This window comes from Artemia sp. Qi Xiang Cuo, chromosome 2 (assembly GCF_049724085.1).
Source record: "Artemia sp. Qi Xiang Cuo chromosome 2, ASM4972408v1, whole genome shotgun sequence".
Classification (NCBI taxonomy): domain Eukaryota; kingdom Metazoa; phylum Arthropoda; class Branchiopoda; order Anostraca; family Artemiidae; genus Artemia; species Artemia sp. Qi Xiang Cuo.
The window spans coordinates 1,207,035-1,228,151 of NC_142795.1; the positions used below are offsets into that span (position 1 = coordinate 1,207,035).

General features: G+C 36.8%; 1 protein-coding gene across 5 annotated transcripts in view; it reads left to right on the plus strand.

Moving 5' to 3' along the window:
• Nucleotides 1–21,117, plus strand: part of LOC148954790 (regulator of G protein signaling 7-binding protein-like) — a 195,870-nt gene that overhangs the window by 36,408 nt on the left and 138,345 nt on the right. Inside the window, exon 1 of one of the 5 annotated variants that reach the window (XM_089107938.1) lies at nucleotides 11,546–11,633. The exons of the other annotated variants lie outside the window; for them this stretch is intronic. Coding sequence (XP_088964064.1) covers nucleotides 11,619–11,633 — 15 coding nt within the window. The 5' untranslated portion in view covers nucleotides 11,546–11,618. Of the gene's footprint in view, nucleotides 1–11,545; nucleotides 11,634–21,117 lie in introns of those variants that run through there. 5 annotated transcript variants of the gene reach the window in all.

The following is a 21,117-nucleotide window of genomic DNA, read 5'->3' on the forward strand; positions in this document are numbered from 1 at the left end:
GGGGTATGGGGGTCCTTTGGGGTTGGGGTAGGGGACATCACAAGACTGTTCAAATGGAACTTGTGTATTATAACGACCACGGAGTTTCACCCTCAAATCATCTTCTAAATCATCTTCTAAAATCATCTTCTAAAATGCCTCAAACTGTTTCTCTCAAATCATCTTCTAAAATGTCTCAAAATGGTTTCGCCAAAATTATCCCTAAAGGTAATTTCTGCGTGTTCCTTTTGTTTTGGCATCCCTGCGCTGTCACATTTGAAATTCCTAGGAAACCATTTCCCACGTTAATCTCTTCATCTCATAGATGTTCCTAGCTACACTATTAAGGTTTCGATAGAATATCAATTTATCTCTCTGACTTAAAGATCAAAGAAGCCCTATTTAAAAAATAGAATATTAATTTATCTCTTTAGACTCCCGCATAATTCCAAGATAACAAGTGATGTCATTTCTAATTCCTGACACTAAAGATCAATCAAGCCATATTTAAAAATAGAATATTAATTCTTCTCTCTGACCAAAAGACCCTTTATCCCTCAGACCTAAGATCAAAGAAGCCATATTTGTTTCTTAATTCCCCTTTCGTAAATCAATAATTCCCCTCGATTATGTAAATCAAGTTCTCGGAAATTCACTTCCCACTCGAGTCCTAGATCAATACATCTCTTCCCCATAAGTGAAGCCATATGCATTCCCCTCTGTATCTTAACCATCAAACAGAACGGAACCATGAAAATACATCAAAGTGAGAAAACTCCTGTATTTTCATTCTCATTGACAAAAACCATAAAAACATGCATAAATTGCTGTTGACATCCAAGAAAAACAACAAATAAATTGACTAACACTCATAACCATCCAATAAACAGATGTCTACATCCATCAAACAGAACGAAACCATGAAAATACATCAATGTGAGAAAAATCCTTTTTTTTCATTCTCAGTGACAAAAACCATAAAAACATACATAAATTATGTAGGCTTGGCGTTAGACTCAATTGTAGATGGCAGCACATGTGTTCTCGTAGTACCTCCTGATAGGTTCCTACTTACTATACTACCAATACGACTGTTACTACTGCTGCTGCTACTAGTGGCACCATGGCGACTCTTACTAGTACTACTGAAGCCAAAATTATTATGATGAAACTTTTTGGAAATTTTGAGGAGGATGTTGAACTAAATCAAAACAAGCTACGTGGATGCAGATTATTAAAAGTGTGTAGACTAAGCCTTAGCGACCAAGTCCCCAAGGCTAGGAATAAGTTAAGGTGAAAAGGTGATGTTGGGTAGCGAGAATATCGATCAAGCGGACAGCTCCACATACCTAGGTAGTTTTATTAGTAAAGATGGTGGGTTCAGGGAAGATACAAAAAGTAGAATAGCCAAGGTCCAGGGTATTTCTTCATAGTTGAAAATTTTGGAAGAATAGGAAGATAAGTCTGCGAACCAGCATTATAATATATAAAACAGCAGAGATGGCAGTGGTCAAGTGTGATTCTGAAGCGTGTGTACTCGGAAAACGGAGGAGGATTTGCTTGCGTTTTCCAGAAAAATTTCCTTCGGATTGTTTTGGGTACCCGACTGACTGACCGTATCTCAAAAAGTAAGCAGCATAAAAATGCAGTTCAATCCTGCTTTCTAGGGATACAATGAGATAAAAGTTTAGATGGCAAGGACACGTTCTGATGATGAGTGATGGCAGATTGCCAAAAAACTGTCCTTGTCGGCCAACCGTCTAGGACCAAACAAAATGCAAGTTGTCGCCGAATGGAATGGGAGGATGTCGTAAAGAAAGGTTTAAGGGAAATGGAAACTTTCAGAGAGGGTGTAAAAAAGAGAGACCAAAAAAAATGGAGGGCAACTAGGCCCCCTCCCACGCTCATTTTTTCCCCAAAGTCACCCGAACAACATTTTGAGAAAGCCATTTTGTTCAGCATGGTCGAAAATATTATAACTATGTCTTTTAGGATGACTTAATCCCTCGAAGCCCTCAGGGGAAGGGCTGAAAGTTATGAACTTTACCCAATGTTAACATATAGTATTGGTTGTTTGGACCCGGCTCAATGGTGACCGAAACTACAAAAAACGGGATGTTGATACAAATATATGCATAAAAAGAATTGGATTTTAATGCTGATTTCAAATATATAAGTTTCATCAAGTTTAATCCAAAGTTAAGTAACTGAAAAAAGTTGGCTGATTTTCGAGGAAAGGAGAAAAGATCGCCTTAAAGTTATAGAACCTAAATGAAAATCACACCATCAGATTCAGCGTATCAGAGAACCTTACTGTAGAGGTTTTAAGCTCTTATCTGCAAAAATGTGGAATTTTGCATTTTTGCCAGAAGAAAGATCACGGATGCGTGTTTATTTGTTTGTTTGTTTGTTGTTTTTTTTCCAGGGATGATCGTATCGACCCAGTGGTCCTAGAATATCGTGGGAGGGCTCATTGGAATGGAAATTAAAATTTATAGTGCCCGTTTCAATTGACAAAAAAAATGTAGGGCAACTATGCCCCTTCCCACGCTCATTGTTTCCCCAAAGTCACCTGATCAAAATTTTGAGATATTCATTTTGTTCAGCATGTTCGAAAATATTATAAGTATGTCTTTTAGGATGACTTAATCCCCCGAAGTTCCCGGGAGAGGGCTGAAAGTTATGAACTTTACCCAATGTTAACATATAGTATTGGTTATTGGGAAGTATACAGTACAGACGTTTTCAGGGGAGATTTTTCCTGGTAGTGGGGGGGGGGTCGGAGGTTATGTTGGAGGATATTTCCATGAAGGAAGTTTTCATGGGGGAAGGGACATTGCTATGAAGGGGACGCCGGACTTCCCAGCATTATTTAAAAAAAGATCAGAAATTAAATATAAAAAAACAAGTTTTTCATCTGCAACAGCAGCAACATCAAAACTTTAAACGAACAGAAAATATTCTATATATGATTGGGTTCACCCCCTAGTCAATACCTCACTCTTTAAGCCAGAGATTGTTTAGTACTTTCATAAGAGCTATTTATTCTAATTAACGGCTTTTGTGATTAAGCGGTCAGTTTTAAAGAATTGGAACAAAATTCGAACTTTCGCTTAAAGAGCAAGGTATTGACTAGGGGGCGAACCCCCTAATATACGTATTAAAAATATATGAATATAGAAGTTCGTTACGTAACTTAATTCGTAAGTTACATATATTTATTACTAATAAAAACGTTCGTAAATAAAATGAAACAAGTTTCGAGAAAGCCATTTAACCAAATAAAAGTAAATTAATATGAAAATTTTGTTTTAGTTATTCATGTACTGTGAGCCAAGATCAAAACATGTATTTATTCAAAAACGTTCAAAAATTAATTTAAAAAAACAAGTTTTTTTTAACTGAAAGTAAGGAGCGACATTAAAACTTAAAACGAACAGAAATTATTCCGTATATGAAAGGGGCTGTCCCCTCCTCAACGCCTTGCTCTTTACGCTAAAGTTTGACTTTCTCACTACTCTATTTTTTTTAAACGATAAAAAACTTTAGCGTAAAGAGCAAGGCGTTGAAGAGGGGACAGCCCCTTTAATATACGGAATAATTTCTGTTCGTTTTAAGTTTTAATGTCGCTCCTTACTTTCAGTTAAAAAAAACTTGTTTTTATATTTAATAATTGGTAAAGGATTATAGTCTGTTCTTGACCTTCAGCCAATATTTTGAAAATCCTTATTTCAGTGAACAAAGGATTGTAATTTGAATAAGCATTGCAACTTGAGTGAGAATTCCCTTGGGATTGTGAATTTTCTTATTGATATTTTCATAGCAGTGGCCTATGTGATATAGGTCAAGAGTGATAATATTGGAGAAAAGCCATCAAGGCAAACAGTACGAATATAAATTGGATATACACTTTTGCTTCAATACTTGAGTCGGACTTAGCAATAGCCTGTGCAACTGATTTTGCAGCCTCTTGATCGTTCAGAACAACTTTCCAGTCGGGTTTGCGAGTTTCTAGTTCCACAATATTTCCACAGTTGCTTCCACATACTTTATCAAGATAACCCTTTCGTGAAACGGGATCGTCCAGTCCTTTCGGGGACTCTTTAGCACGACTGTATAAGTCGGCACTGTTGCAGTTTGCAGTGGAACAGAGGAGGCTGCCAGTTGGGACTGACTCGCGGATCTCACAAAACTGTCAAACTTAGCACTAAGCTCTTTTACTTTCCCGATCAGTGTCGCTGTGATTTCTCCGGCATTCACAGGAACCTCATCAGGCTCATAGATAACAAAACGGGGGACAAGGTAGACAGCCTCCAACGCTTCCCTTAATTCTCTCGTAAGTGAATATCTGCTATTAACATTTTTGGCTCCGCCCACGGACTGATCTTGGACTCTGTGTGATTACGTTCTGTACGAAATATGCCGCCGGATGATACTGGTGTGAAAAAGAGACTAATACGGAATGCCATGTTGAATTTCGCAGCAAGGGCGTATAAAGCAGGAAATCAGAGTGCAGATATAATGAGCAAGGCTGCAGAGTTCTTCGAGTTGGATGATATACGGAATGCAAAGAAATTACTGTGGTCTGAGGCAGGCCAGTCAACTAGGCCAACTAATCGTGACAAACCTACTGACCAGATATTAAATATCATAAAAGCACTGAAATACTGCGATCACAATAAAGTCAATTTGCCGCGCTACGTGGTCAGCAGACAAGTCTGCATTATTCCGAAGAACTCCACCACCCATTTGACGAACTCATTTGAAGAAAAAAATTAAGCTCTAATCGTTTTTACGATTAATCTGGAAATCCCCCTTCCATGGAATTTTTCCCGCATATCAAACATTTCCCCAGACAATTACCTCGGAGCATCTCTACATGCAAAATTGAGTTGGAAAAGAGAAAGCAAGACAAATAAAGATAGTTTTATTTAGAAATTCTGTCAAATAACCCACTGTGGAATTTTCCCTGAAAAGTTCACCCCTGAGAATTGTCCTCTTCACGGAAAATTATCCCCATGAAAATCCACTCCAAGCACAAATTTCCCCCCTCCCTAAAAATGCCTGTATACTTCCTAAAAGCAATACTATATGGGAAAATTATATAACTTAAAGACCTATCCCAAAGAGCTGTAGGGGGTCATGTTATCTCCGAAGGCATAGTTTTGGGACTTTTTATTTGCGCTGAACAAAAAGCCTGTCTCAAAATTTTGATTGAGCGATTTTAGGGGGAAAAGGACGTGGAAGGGGGGCTGGTTTCACTCTATTCTTTTCGATCACTTAAAAAGGACAATAGAACTTTGAGACGAGCGTTTGGGACGAGGGGCAGTGGTGTGACTCTGTAAACTCAGCCAGAGTCGACCCAGCTGTAAATGGGTACCAGGAGAAATCAAGGGAAGGTAAACAGGAAAAGTGTGCGAAAGCACAGGATTGTTGGCCCCCTACTCCCCATTGCACTTCCTGGCTGGAGGGCCAAGAAACGGAGATCAGCACTGCCGGTAGGGACTATGAAGTCCAATACCGTATTCTTTACCCTACCTTACCTCTTCCGATTTTCTAGGACCATTGGTTCGATACGATCACTCCTGGGGATAAGAAAAAAAAAACAAAAAAAAAACGTATCCTTGATCTTTCTTCTGGCAAAAAAAATACAAAACCCCTAGAGAAGTTCTCCGATACGCTGAATCTGATGGGGTGGCTTTCAGGAAAATCTGTGATTTTTAGGGGGTGTCCACTCTTTTTTCCCAAAATCATGCAAATTTTCTCAGGCTCGTAGTCTTTTATGGGTAACAATCATCTTAATGAATCTTATATATTTAAAATCAGCTTAACAAGCAAATTCTTTTGATAAATCAATTGATATCAAAATTCCTTTTTTAGTGTTTTGGTTACAATTGAGCCGTGTCGCTCTTTACTTAAAGGTCATTACCACATACTGTTTGAGATATATGAACAGTTGCGAAAATGGTTCAGGGTAACAAACCACGATCACAATAGTGGTCCATACCAATAATCATAGAAACATGGAACATTGGAAAATAACATGTCCCTTCTACCCTTTTTTTTGTATATATTCTGCAGTGGGTGAAACTTTTGATTAAGACAGCAGATATATATATATATATATATATATATATATATATATATATATATATATATATATATATATATATATATATATATATATATATATATATATATATATATATATATATATATATATATATATATATATATATATATATATATATATAGCTTTGGATAATGGGTTTTCGCCTAATTAGACACTCCGATCAGGCCGGTTGCAACCTCTTGCAGTGGGTGGAGCGCACCCCAGAAATCTCAATATCTAGCTTAATCTAGCTCAAATCAGATTCTAGGTCTAAGGTTGGGCTAGCAACCCTCCACTTGAAAATAAGCGCTAGGAATAGTGAAAAAATAGCCTCGGATCCGGACTGCCTTTTCTCGACCATCGCGCGTTAACGACATTCTGCTAACGACGTCGGAAAGACTGACAAATTCAATCTTCTCGACCAAAGGGGGCCTCGAATAGCCACCTGGTATGTTTTGAATCTGAATGCACCAGCATCAAATAACCTATTTTCTGAAGAGTTTTCCAGGAATAAAATTGCAATTATCGGTCTCACCGAAACCCATCTTACAGGAAACGGAGAAGAGCAAATAGGCAATAATCACTTGTTTCTCTGGTCTGGAGGGAGCATGAGAAGGAACGGCGTTGGCCTCGCGCTAAAAAGTATCGCAAGAAAGGCATTACTCTTGCACGAAGCCGTATCAGACAGACTAATGAAGGCCTGCTTTGGGCCCAAGTATGGTAAGATGACCATCATCGTATGCTATGCCCCAACCAACGATTCTGACGACACAACCAAGGAACAGTTCTAATCAGCTTTGACCAGATGTCTCACGATAGTATCTCCCTACGATATAACTGTTCTTCTCCGTGGCTTGAACACCACATTGCGTGATGATATGGGTGTTTGGCGTGACTAATTTGGTCCTGTAGCCCCCAAACCACTTTATGAAAATGGTCTTCATCTGCTTGAACTATGCCGTTCCCATGACCTTGTTATCGCAAATACTTACTTTCAACGCAAAACTATTCACCAGTTGACGTGATATAGTAATGACCTTTGCACAAAGAAGATGATAAATAATTTCTGAGACCACACTGGCTAATCATGATAAACAAAAAATCGCGAAGAAAGGAAACGAGGACAATCAACAGCCAGTGAAAAAATTGAAAAACTATGCAAATATTTCGGTCAAGACCTCCGCTTGACCGTCCTCAGTGCAGAATAAAACTGATAAAAATATAAAAACCAAACCTTAAAATAAAAACACCAAGCTAAATTGGACGACCCTTTCCTAGTAACGGTGAAAGGGTACCCTTTCACCGTTACTAGGGAAGGGTCGTCCAAGTTTAGCGTGGTGTTTTTATTTTAAGGTTTGGTTTTTATATTTTTATCAGTTTTATTCTGCACTAAGGACGGTCAAGCGGAGGTCTTGACCGAAATATTTGCATAATTTTTCAATTTTTTCACTGGCTGTTGATTGTCCTCGTTTCCTTTCTTCGCGATTTTTTGTTTATAAAGAAGATGATCGACCACGTCATGGAAATCATCATTCTAAATGCTGGAAATCATCTTTGAAAAACTGCAGGACTTACAGATCAGTAGAGCTCGGGAATGCAGATCACAGGATTGTGTGGGCTGAAGTTCAGCTTCGTCTCCAAGCACAACGACCAGAAAGAAGGCCAGTCGCTGCAGATATTTGGAAAATTAAGGAGCCAGATAATCGCCTGAAGTATATTATAGAGGTGTCAAATTACTTCGAACTCATTAGCACCCTTTGTACCAGAGAAGGTGCCTGGAGGTATTTTAAATCGCAGATGAGCAAAGTACCACAACTGCTGCTTGGCAAGAGAGTTTGTCCAAATAAATTGTAGCTAACTAATGAAACGTTAAAGGTCATACAGCAAAGAAAAAGGGCAAGACTCCTTGGGGATATGACCATTTATCGAAGGCTTAATGGAGTGCGGAACAGACTCATTCACTTGGACCCACTTCAGTTTGTTACAAGGAAAGCTGTTGAAATTGAACTAGCTGCAAAAAAAAGACATGGGTAGCCTGTTCAAACATTTCCAAGATCTAATAGAATATAAAACTCCCAATTTGGGACCTGTCCTATCCAGGGATGGGACACTTCTATCTGACGAAAGTTCCTGTCTTGAGCAGTGGAAGGACCACATATACTCACTTCTAAATAATGTCATTCCGTTCGTCCTTCCAAATCTTAGTCTTGCCCAGTCTAGCAGTCCAAGAAATGTAGCAGATTTTCCCCGAGATGAGCCCTTCAGCCCCTCAGAAATTGAAAATTCAGTTAAAAGGCTTAAGAATAATAAAGCTGCTGGTATCTGCGGCTTTAGTTCTGAACTGCTGAAATATACAGGCCCTACAATGCTTCCGTTCCTCCACGATCTCTTCTCCATAATCTGGCAAACTGAGATAATCCCCGAAGATTGGCGGAAGGGTATTATTATCCTTTTATGGAAGAGGAAAGGCTCTAGAAGCGACTGCTCAAATTACCGTGGAATAACACCGCTGTCAGTTCCCAGATTATTTTTTTTAATGGTCCTGCTGGATCGATGTTGGCATGTTATTCGTAGGATTCAGCGAGCAGAGCAAGCTGCTTTTATGTCGGGCCGTTCAGCCATCGAAAGGATTTTCACGATTCAACAGATAGTAGAAAAAGCTACAGAGTTCTGACGTAAAGCTTTTCTTGCCTTTGTCGACTTCCGTGCTGCGTTCGACTCAGTGAACCGAGAAGCTTTTTGGCGGATTCTAGAATCGACTGGCCTCCCTGAGAAATAATGCAGACTCTTCAAAGCTCTACACCATAGTACAGAGAGCTGTATCCAAGTCAACGGCCGGTGCAGCTCGTTCTGCCAAATCACAAGAGGAGTGCGTCAAGGATTTGCATTGGCACCAGAGCTTTTCAGTGACGTCATAGGCCATAGGCAACTTCACGTCTCAGTTTGGGCTCAAGTTTGGAGATCGCGTCATCTCAGATGCTGACTTTGCTGATGACCTTGCCATCCTAGTGGACTCTATGGATCAGTTGCTGAAAGCGCTTTGAATCTTACAAGAAGAAGTAGCAAGCGTGGGATTGCAGTTAAACTGGGGTAAAACAAAAACTATGTCTATAGACCGTCTTCTCCTACTGTTAATTCTCCAGTTAGCCTAGACAGAACAACTAGCATTGAAGTTGTCCAAAGGTTCAACTACCTGAGCTCCACAATTTTTTCAGATGAATCGCTTCTCCCCGAGCTGCGAGCAAGAATATTTAAAGCGTCTTCTGCCATGGGTAAGATGAAACGTCACATTTGGCGAAAACCGGACATCAGTCGTTCAACTAAACTGCGGATTTTCAACGCCCTCGTCGGTTCTGTAATGCTTTACGGAGCTGAATGCCATGCATCAACCACAACACTAAAGGTCATCGAGGTATTCCAGATGAAGAGCCTGAGAAGGATCGAAGGTCTAAGGTGGTTTGATTTCATAAGTAATGAGAAGCTGCTACAGCTCACCAAGCAATCTCGGTTTTCTATCCAAGCAGCTGAGCGTACCTTATGATGGTTCGGACACCTACTTCGAATGCCCCTGCACTTGACCCTACGGAAGCTGGTTGGAAGCGACCCCGAGGCCGACCGAAGAAGCGATGGTCCGACAGCCTGTCCGACTTTTTGGCGATGGCAAACATCAGACCGAGCGAAGCACAAAAGCTCGCGATGGATCGAAGCAGATGGAGGAGACAGACGTCACTCTACGCCGAGCAGTGCCCGACAGGAGACCTAAGTCAAGGTAAGTCAAATGAAAATATACCAAGGATAGTTTTCAGGCTGAATCGTCTGCAAAAAAATTTACAAAAAGGGGGGCGGGGATTTTGGCGAGAATGGAATTTTCCTAAAGGAATTTTATGGAGGGGCGGGTATTTTTCGGGAAAGGAACTTTCTACGGTGTATTTTCGCGTAAGGGGGGGGGGGAGTCATAGAAGGTGAGCCAGATTTACCAGCAATATGTTAAACCATCAGAAATTAAATAAAAAAAAAACAAGTCTTTTCAACTTAAAGCAAGGAGCAACATTAAAACTAAAAAAGAACAAAAATTATTCCATACATGAAGAGGTTGCCCACCCCCTCCTCAATACCTTGCTCTTTACGCTAAAGTTTGATTGTTTGCCCCACATTTTAAAAACGACTCCTGAAACACAAGGGCTGTTTAATTAGAGTAGAGAGCCTTTTAAAAAGTGCTAAAAAGTTTTGCATTTTCCATTTTTTGCCAGAAGAAAGATCGCGGTGCATATTTCCTTTCAAGAGGTACGGTGAGCCAAATTCTAGCGGCAATATTTGGAAAACGATCAGAAATTTAAAAAAAAAACAAAAAAAAACAATAAGAAGCTTGTTTAAAAGTCAGAGGCAACGCTATAGCGTTGCCTATAGTAAAGGCTTAAAAGCTTAAAACGAACAAAAATCACTACAAACAAGAGTTTGGCTACTACCACCTTTCCCCAGATTTAAAAGTATAAAGCCTTGTGCGCTATTGCCGCTTAATTGAAAACGAATTATTTTACAATTTTTTCTTTCGCGCATAATACAACATTGAAAATAAAATAAAAATTACAATGAAATAAAATCTAACTGATGAGCCTTTAGCAATTAATATTATTATAATTCAAAAATTCAGTTTAAGTTTATTAGTTCTTTCCAAGACCATTCAAGACACATTTAGTTTTCAGTAAAACACTAGCGACACAGGAGGCCTTATACTTTTACAGTTAGGGAAGGGGCAGTAGCGGAACTCTTGTTTGTAGTGATTTTTGTTAGTTTTAAGCTCAATTTGTATATTGAATTTAAGTTTTATTCGATTTAAGGCTCGTTTATTCATTTATATTAGTACCTGCTGTATGTTTGTTTGCTATGATTGCTTATTTAATTTTTGTTCGCTTTGGCTTTTATTTATTCTTGTTCATTTTGAGCTTAATTTGCATATTCAATTTAAGTTTTACTCGTTTTAAGATTTATTTATTCATTCATATTACTACCTGTTGTATGTTTGTTTACTACGACTTTTTATTTAATTTTTGTTCGTTTTTTGGTTTCATTTATTCTTTAATAGTAATTTTTGGTCGTTTTGAGTTGGAGTTACTATAGATTTTTAGTTCTGCTGATCTTAGTTTAATATGGCCTTTTCTTTTCTTTGAAAAACTTCTTCTTCAGAAAGTTTTTTTATTATTAATTCTAAAACAAGTTTAGCGTAGAGAGCGAGGTGATGAACTGGGGACGGCCTCTTTCATATATGGAATAATTTCTGTTCGTTTTAAGGCTTAATGTCGCTCCTTACCTCCAGTTGAAAAAAAAACTTGTTATTATTATTTATTTTTACAAATATGTATACGGGGAATGTAGCTATGGCTAGGTGTTGTTATGCTACCCGTAACGTAGTCTAACTAGAACTGTGTATGGGAAATTAGTAAAACTGAAAAAAACTTCACGGTCTTCCCAGCTTAAAAAAACTGCTATAGGAGAGGAGTTTTTCGATTACATGGAGTGATGGAAAAGAATGTATCGTTTGCTAGTAAGTTATTTTCAGCAACTTAAATTCGATGTGTGAAGACAAGAAGATTCATAATTGACGTTTAGACATAAGCGCATCGACTAGTCTATTTTTCTGTAAAGTGATAAAAAGACAAAGAATATTTTACTTTAGGAAAAATTACCAATTAAGTTTATTAGACTTTGTATACAGGCACAAATCACTGAATGATAGGTACTGAATAAAGACATTTCAGCAGTTGAAGGAGGGTTCTAAAAACATTGGATGATCTTCCCGTAACAGCAAACTGAATTTTCCTGACTTTCATTTTGCTTTTTTCTATTTCATCAAACAGTTCGTGGTAACGAACTGTAAGTAAGGAGCGACCCAACTCAATGGTAACCGAAACTCTAAAAAAGGAGTTTTGATACAATTAGATACGCCAAAAGAATCAGATTTTTTATGGTGATTTCAAATATATAAATTTCATCAAGTTTAATTTCACCCATCTAAAGTTACGCGCCTGAGAAAATTTGCCTTATTTTCGATAAAAGGGGGAAACAACCCCTAAAAGTCATAGAACTTTAATGAAAATCACATTACTGAATTCAGCGTATCAGAGAACCCTACTACAGAAGTTTCAAGCTCCTATCTGCAAAAATGTGGAATTTTGTATTTTTTGCCAGAAGTAAGATCACGGATGCGTGTTTATTTTATTTATTTTTTTTTCCAGGAGTGATCGTATTAATCCAGTAGTCATAGAAAATTGAGAGAGGGCACATTCGAACGGAAATTAAAAGTTCTAGTGCACTTTTAGTGACCAAAAAAATTGAAGGGCAACTTGGCCACCTCCCATGCTCATTTTCTCCCGAAGTCACTCAGTCAATAATGCACGACAGTTCCCGGGGGAAGGGCTGCAAGTTGTGAACTTTGCCCATTGTTTACATATAGTATTGGTTAATGGGAAGTATACAGACGATTTCAGGAGGGATTTTTTCTAGCGGGGGGGGGGGGGTTGGAGGAGGGAGTTATGGGGGAGAATTCCATGGAGGATGTTTCCTTGGGGGAAGGGACAATTCTATGAAGGGGGTGCCTGATTTTCCAGCATTATTAAAAAAATTATCGGAAATTAAATAAAAAACAAGTTTTTTCAACTGAAAGTAAGGAGCAACAATAAAACTTCAGACGAACAGAAATTATTATGTATATGTGGGGGGTCGCCCCCTCCTTAATACTACTCTCTTTACGCTAAAGTTTTTTTTAGTACTTTCATAAGAAACATCTATTCTAATTAACCGGCCTTTGTGATTCGGGGCTTTGTGATTCGAACAAAATTCGAACTTAAGCGTAAAAAGTGGGGTATTGATTAGGGGGGCGAACTCCCTAATATACATAATAAAAACATACGAATATATAATTTCGTTACGTTACGTAAGTTAATTCGCAAGTTACGTCAGAACAAAATTTCGAGAAAGCTATTTAGCCAAAAAAAAAGTAAAATTAATATACAAATTTCGTTTTAATTATTCATGTATGTGAGCCAAAATCAAAGCTGCATTAATTCAAAAACGTTCAAAAACTAAATAAAAAAAAGAAGTTTTTTTTAACTGAAAGTAAGGAGTGATATTAAAACTTAAAACGAACAGAAAATATTCCGTATATGAAAGGGGCTGTCCCCTCCTCAACGCCTTGCTCTTTACGCTAAAGTTTGACTCTTTCTCACAAGTTTATTTTTTAAAACAATAAAAAACTTTAGCGCAAAGAGCAAGTTGTCAAGGAGGGGACAGCCTCTTTCATATACGGAATAATTTCTGTTTGTTTTAAGTTTTAATGTCGTTCCTTACTTTCAGTTAAAAAAAACCTGTATTTTTTATTTAATCACAATGCAAAACGATCTTTTCCTCCTATATAATTCTTAATTTAGATGATTCTCTTTTAATTCCGGAAGCCTATATGCCGAAGTTTAATTTTCCTAGACTTGATCTCGTTTAATTTAATAACTTGATGCCGAAGTTTAATTATCCTAGACTTGATCTCGTTTAATACTTAGTCGTTCGTTTACGGCTGATTTATTTTCCTCTAAAAGTCCTATGTTTATCAACAAAAAAAGCAAAAAAAAAAAAATAATAATAATCGTCTTTCATTGGGAACTGAACAAACAATTAGTTCCAATTTCTTTTAGTTCATATCTGATCGGTCCAATCTCGATGTTTATTTGCACCTAAACCACATTCTTGCTGCTAATTAATTGACAGGATTTATGTAATTAATATGCCTCATCTAATGTTTCTACAGAGAGGTGACAGAAGCATCTCAAAGGACTATTACTACTGAATGAAAGGAATAAGGAATAGAAATAGATATCTGTTTTTATTGGCCCTTAGCTCGAATTCCAAAAATAGAAAGAAAACACGGGAAAAGTATGATTTTCTCAGCTTGCTTTGGATATCCAGATCTTACTTTTATTGTTTTTTTTCCTAGCATTTTAGAAAGCTTGAATACTGGTGTGTTAGAAATTAAACTGCAATAACAATCCTTTTCTTTTCTGAACACAACATCATTTAAGGCTGGAGCGTGATTTGTTGATAAAATTAAAAAAATGAGTAATTAGGTAGCAGGGCCGTATCATAATTGGTTCAAGGGGGAGTGTTTTTTTTTGGGGGGGGGGGGCTCACAGAAAAAATATTTTAAAACGCGTCAAAAACTTGTTTATATGCATTTTTGTTGCGTTTTACGAGTCGGAAAATATTTTTGGAGTGAAATCAAGATACTCTATCTCCCTCCCAGGATACAGCCTTGTCAGGTAGATATTGACAGCAGATATTAACGGCTAAAACTAGGATGGTAGTAGAAAGGGGGGTACCAGTCCCATCCCTCACCCTTGCTGCCACCTACAACTTTTTTACATAATTTATGCATGTTCTTATGGTTTTTATCACTTGAAAAAACAGGAATTTTCTAACTTTTATGGATGTTTCTTGGATGGTTATGTGTGTTGGTCAATTTATTTGATGTTTTTCATGGATGTCAACATCAATTCATGTCTGTGTTATGGTTTTTGTCAGTGGGAATGAAAAAACAGGACTTTTCTCACTTTTATGGATGTTTCTTGGACGGTTATTAGTGTTAGTCAATTTATTTGATGTTTTTCATGGATGTCAACAGCAATCTATCTCTGTTTTATGGTTTTTGTCAGTGAGAATAGAAAAACAGGAATTTTCTCACTTTGATAGATGTTTTCTGGATTATTGAGTCAAACGGGTACCGGAGTCAATGACCTCTTCTTTCAAGATCAATTGATTTGTTGTTGTTGTTGTTTTACTCGAGGCGAATGTCAAGATTCAATGACCTCAATTCCCCTTTCGTGAATCAATAATTCCCCTTAGAAACAACAAATTAATTCCCCTTTCTTGACAAATCAATCAACCATGACATTATCATTCAGACATTTAAAAACGTCATCCAGAAACAATTCTCCAGTAATAGACCATAGAAATTGATAAATTTTACCGAGGAAACCAATCTGCTGCTGAAACTCCAAAGATATTAATAAACTTGGCAAGGCAAATAATTCTCCAAGAAACATCTACGCGATGAAGAGATTAACGCGTGAAAGGGTTTCCCAGTAATTTGAAATCTGACAGCTCGCGGATGCCAAAAAACAAAAGGAACACGCATAAATTACGTTTAGGGGTTATTTGGGCGAAAGCGTTTTAGACATTTTAGGGAATTATTTCGGCGAAACAGTTAGAGACATTTTAAAAGATGATTTTAGAAGATGTTTTAGAAGAGAATTTGAGTGTGGTCGTTATAATACACAAGTTCTATTTAAACAGTGTCGTGAGGTCCCATACCCCAACCCCAAGGGGCCCCGATCCCCCTACCCTGACCCCGAAGGAATCCCCCAGCCCCCAAAGGTCCCCCGGGCTCCCAAAGGGTTCCTCGGGCCCCAAGGGTCCCCCAAACCCCCTAATATGTCCCCCCGGGCTCCCAAAGGACCACCCGGCCCCCAAGGGCCCCCCGAACCCCCAAAGGCCCTCCCGGGTCCCCAAAGGACCACCCGGCCCCCCAAGGGACCCCCGACCCCCTAATGCCTCCCCCCCGGGCCCCCAAAGCGTCCCCTCCCCATTTTTAATACTTTTTTAAGGCTTTATTATATCTTTTCAGAGCAAGTTATTTTCTTAAAGTACCTTCTAAACCCATTCTACAACTTGAAGTACTTATCACTTTCATCCCCCACCATTAAATTACAGTTTTTCGTTTACCTCAACACCAAGAAACACTTTTCAAAGACAATTTAAGAGCAATTTACTTTCTAAATTTCCATCCTAAACCCATTTTCCAACTTGAAGTACTTATCTTTTTCACCCATAACTATACTTTACAGCTTTTTGGATACCTCAACTCCAAGGAATACTTTTCATAGACCCTTTCAGATCAAGCTCATTTTTTATCGTCCCTTCTAAACCCATTTTTCAACTTGTAGTACTTATCTTTGTAACGCGCACCTATATTTTACATCTTTTTGTATACCTCATAACAAAGAAATACTTTTCAAAGACAATTTCACAGCAAGTTTCTTTCTTACTATAAATACTTAAGCCATTTTAAATCTTTGTTTTATTATCTTTTGCACTCACAAATATATTTTCAAGGATTATGTAAACTTCATCACAAATAAAAAGTTTTCTAAAACATGATCAGATCACGCTACTACATTAATATCCCTCCACAAACCATTTTCAAACTTGTTGCACTTATCTTTTTCACCCCCAACTATACTTTACAGCTTTTTGGACAGCTTTTAGGATACCTCAACACCAAGGCATACTTTTCACAGACCATTTCAGAGCAAGTTACTTTCTTAATGTCAGTTCCAAACCCATTTTCCAACTTGAAGTACTTATCTTCTTTATCCTAAACTATACTTTACAGCCTTTTGGATACCTCAACAACCAAGAAATTCTTTTCAAAGACAATTTCAGAGCAACTTAATTTCTTAACGTCACTCCTAAACCCATTTATCAACTTGAAGTACTTATCTTTTTCACCCACAACCATACTTTACAGCTTTTTGGATACCTCAACACCAAGAAATACTTTTCAAAGATCATTTCAGAGCAAGTTACATTCTCAATGTCCCTCCTAAACCCATTTTCCAACTTTAAGTACTTATCTTTTTCACCCATAACTATACTTTATAGTTTTTTGGTTCACAGAAACCCAAGAAATATTTTTCAAAGACCATTACAGAGCAAGTTACTTTCTTAATATCCCTTCTAAACACATTTTCCAACATGAAGTACTTATCTTAGTCACACACAAATATACTTTATAGCTTTTTGGATACAACAACACCAAGAAATACTTTTCAAAAGACATTTCAGAAAAAGTTACTTTCTTAATGTCCCTCCTAAACCCATTTTCCAACTTGAAGTACTTATGTTTTTCACCAACAACTATAATTTAAGTCTTTTCTTATACATCAACAAAATAAATTACTATTAAATTAAACCTTCAGACTAAGATAAGTTCTTAAAGACCCTCCTAAACACCTTTTCCAACTTGAAATACTTATTTTTTTCATCCGCAACTCTACTTTAGAGCTTTTTGGATACCTCAACACCAAGAAATACTTTTCAAAGCCCGTTTTAGAGCAAGCTACTTTCTTAATGTCCCTCCTAAACCCATTTTCCAACTTGAAGTACTTATCTTTTTCACCCACAACCATACTTTACAGCTTTTTGGATACCTCAACACCAAGAAATACTTTTCAAAGACCATTTTAGAGCAAGTTACATACTCAATGTCCCTCCTAAACCCATTTTCCAACTTGAAGTACTTAGCTTTTTAACACACAACTCTACATTAAAGCCTTTGGGATACCACAACACCAAGAAAAACTTTTCAAAAGAAATATCAGAGATAGTTACGTTCTTAATGTCCCTCATAAAACCACTTTCCAGCGTGAAGTACTTTTCTTTTTCAATCTCAACTATACTGTAAAGCTTTTTGGATACCTCAAGACAAACAAATACTTTTCAAAGGCCATTTCAGAGCAAGTTACATTCTTAATGTCCCTCCTAAACCATTTTCCAACTTGAATTAATTATGTCTTTCATCCACAACTATACTTTACAGCATTTTGGATACTTCAGCACCAAAAAATGCTTTTTTATCCGAATTTCAGAGCAATTTGCATTAACAATATCTCTCATAAACCCATTTTTCATCTTTAAGTACTTACCTTAGTCACCCACAGCTAAACATAACAGAAATTATTAAACAACAAAACCAAGAAATACTTTTCAATGACAATTTAAGATATACCTACTTTCTAAATCTCCCTCAACAGCAAATGTCAAAAGTTCAACTACCTAACTTTTTCACACACAACCATACGTTACAGCTTTTTGTATACCTCAACACCAATAAATACTTTTCAAAGACAATTTCAGAGCACTTTACTTTCTAAATGTCCCACCAAAACCAATTTTCCAACTTTAAGTACTTATCTTTTTAACCAGAACTAAACTTTACAGCTTTTTGGATACCTCAACACCAAGATATACTTTTCAAACACCATTTCGGAGCAAGTGACTTTCTCAATGTCCCTCCTAAACCCATTTTCAACTTGAAGTACTTATATTTTTCAACCACGACTATACATTACAGCTTTTTGAATACCTCAACCCCAAGAAATACTTTTCGAAAGACATTTCAGTGCAAGTTACTTTCTTAATGTCCCTCCTAAACCCATTTTCCAACTTGAATTACGTATCTTTTTCACCCACAACTATACTTTACAGCTTTTTGGATACCTCAACACCAAGAAATACTTTTCGAAAGACATTTCAGAGCAAGTTACTTTCTTAATGTCCTTCCTAAACCCATTTTACAACTTAAAGTACTTATCTTTTTCACACACAACTATACTTTACAGCTTTTTGGTTACCTCAACACCAAGAAATACTATTCTAAGACCATTACAGAGCAAGATACTGTCTTAATATCAATACTAAGCCACTAATCCAAGTGGAAGTAATTATCTTTTTCACACACAAATATACTTTACATATTTTTGGATACCTCAACAACAAGAAATACTTTTCAAATTACATTTAAGAGAAAGTTACTTTCTAAATGTCCCTCCTAAACCCATTTTCCAACTTGAAGTACTTATCTTTTTCACCCACAACTGTACTGTACAGATTTTTGGATACATCAACACCAAGACATACTTTTCAAAAGACATTTCAGAGCAAGTTACTTTCTTAATGTCCCTCCTCAAACAATTTTCCAACTTTAAGTACTTATCTTTTTCACCCACAACTATACTTTACAGCTTTTTGGATACCTCAAAACCAAGAAATACTTTTCAAAAGACAGTTCAGAGCAAGTTACTTTCTTAATGTCCCTCCTAAACCCATTTTCCAACTTGAAGTACATATCTTTTTCACCCACAACTATACTTTACAGCTTTTTGGATACCTCATCACCTAGAAACACTTTTCAAAGACCATTTCAGAGCAAGTTACTTTCTTAATGTCGCTCCTAAACCCATTTTCCAACTTGAAGTACTTATAAATGTCAACCACAAATATACTTTAAGTTTTTTTGGATACATCATAACAAATGACTTCAATTAAATGAACATTTCAGAGCACGTTCCAATCTAAATGTCCCTAATAAACCCATTTTCCAACTTGAAGTACTTATCTTTTTCAACCACAACTATTACTTTACAGCCTTTGGGATACATCAAAACCAAGAAATACTTTTCAAAGACCATTTCAGAGCAATTTACATTCTTAATGTCCCTCCTAAACCTATTTTCCAACTTAAAGCACTTATGTTGTTCACCCACAACTATACTTTACAGCTTTTTGTATACCTCAACACCAAGAAATACTTTTCAAAAACCATTTCAGAGCAAGTTACTTTATTTATGTCCCTGCGAAACCCCTTTTCAAACTATAATCAAATGTCTTTTTAACCCACATATATAATCTAAGCGTTTTTGTATACTTTATGATCCAGAAAAACTTTTCTAAAACAATTTAAGAGAAAACTACTATATTAATATACCTCCTACACACACTATCAAACTTGACGTACTTATGTATTTCACCCAAAACTATACGTTACATCTTTTTGGATACCTCAACACCAAGAAATACTTTAGACCATTTCAGAGCAAGTTACTTTCTTAATGTCCCTCCTAAATCTATTTTCCAACTTGAAGTACTTATCTTTTTCATCCACAACTATACTTTACAGCTTTTTGGATACCTCAACACCAAGAAATTCTTTTCAAAGACCATTTCAGAGCAAGTTACTTTCTTAATGTCCCTCCTAAACCCATTTATAACTTGAAGTACTTATAATTTTAACCCACAACTATACTTTACAGCTTTTTGGATACCTCAACACCAAGAAATACTTTTCAAAGATCATTTCAGAGCAAGTTACTTTCTCAATGTCCCTCCTAAACCCATTTTCCAACTTGAAGTACTTTTCTTTTTCACCCACAACTATAAATTACAGCTTTTTGGATACCTCAACACCAAGAAATACTTTTCAAAGACCATTTCAGAGCAAGTTACTTTCTTAATGTCCCTCCTAAACCCATTTTCCAACTTGAAATAATTATATTTTTCACCCACAACTATACTTTACAGCTGTTTGATACATCAAAACTAAGACATGCTTTTTAAAAGACATTTCAGAGAAAGTTACATTCTTAATGAACCTCCTAAACCCATTTTACAACTTGAAATACTTATGTTTTTCCCCCACCACTATACTTTTAGGACTTTCGGTAACATCAACCCAATGAAACACTTTTAAATGACCAGTTCAGAGAAAGTTACGTTCTTTATGACGCTCCTAAACTCATTTTCCAACTTGAAATACTTAACTTTTTCACCCACAACTATAGTTTACAGCTTTTTGTATAGCTCAACACCAAGAAATACTTTTCAAAGACCATTTTGGAGCAAGCTACGTTCTTAATGTCCCTCCTAAACCCATTTTCCAAATTGAACTACTTATATTTTTCACCCCAAAACCATACTTTACAGCTTTTTGGATACCTCAACACCAATAAATACTTTTCAAAGACCCTTTCAGAGCAAGTTACATTCTGAATGTCCCTCATAAACCCATTTTCCAACTTGAAGTACTTGTCATTTTAACACACAACTCTACAGTAAAGCCTTTTGGATAACACAACAACAATAAATACTTTTCAAAAGACATATCAGAGCAAGTTACTTACTTAATGTCACTCATAAACACATTTTCCAGCTTGAAGTACTTATCTTTTTCACCCACAACTATACTTTACAGCTTTTTGGATACCTCAACACCAAGAAATACTTTTCAAAGGCCATTTCAGGTCAAGTTACTTTCTTAATGTCCCTCCTAAACCCATTTCCCAACTTGAAGTACTTATCTTTTTCACCCACAACTATACTTTACAGCTTTTTGGATACCTCATCACCAAGAAATACTTTTCAAAGAC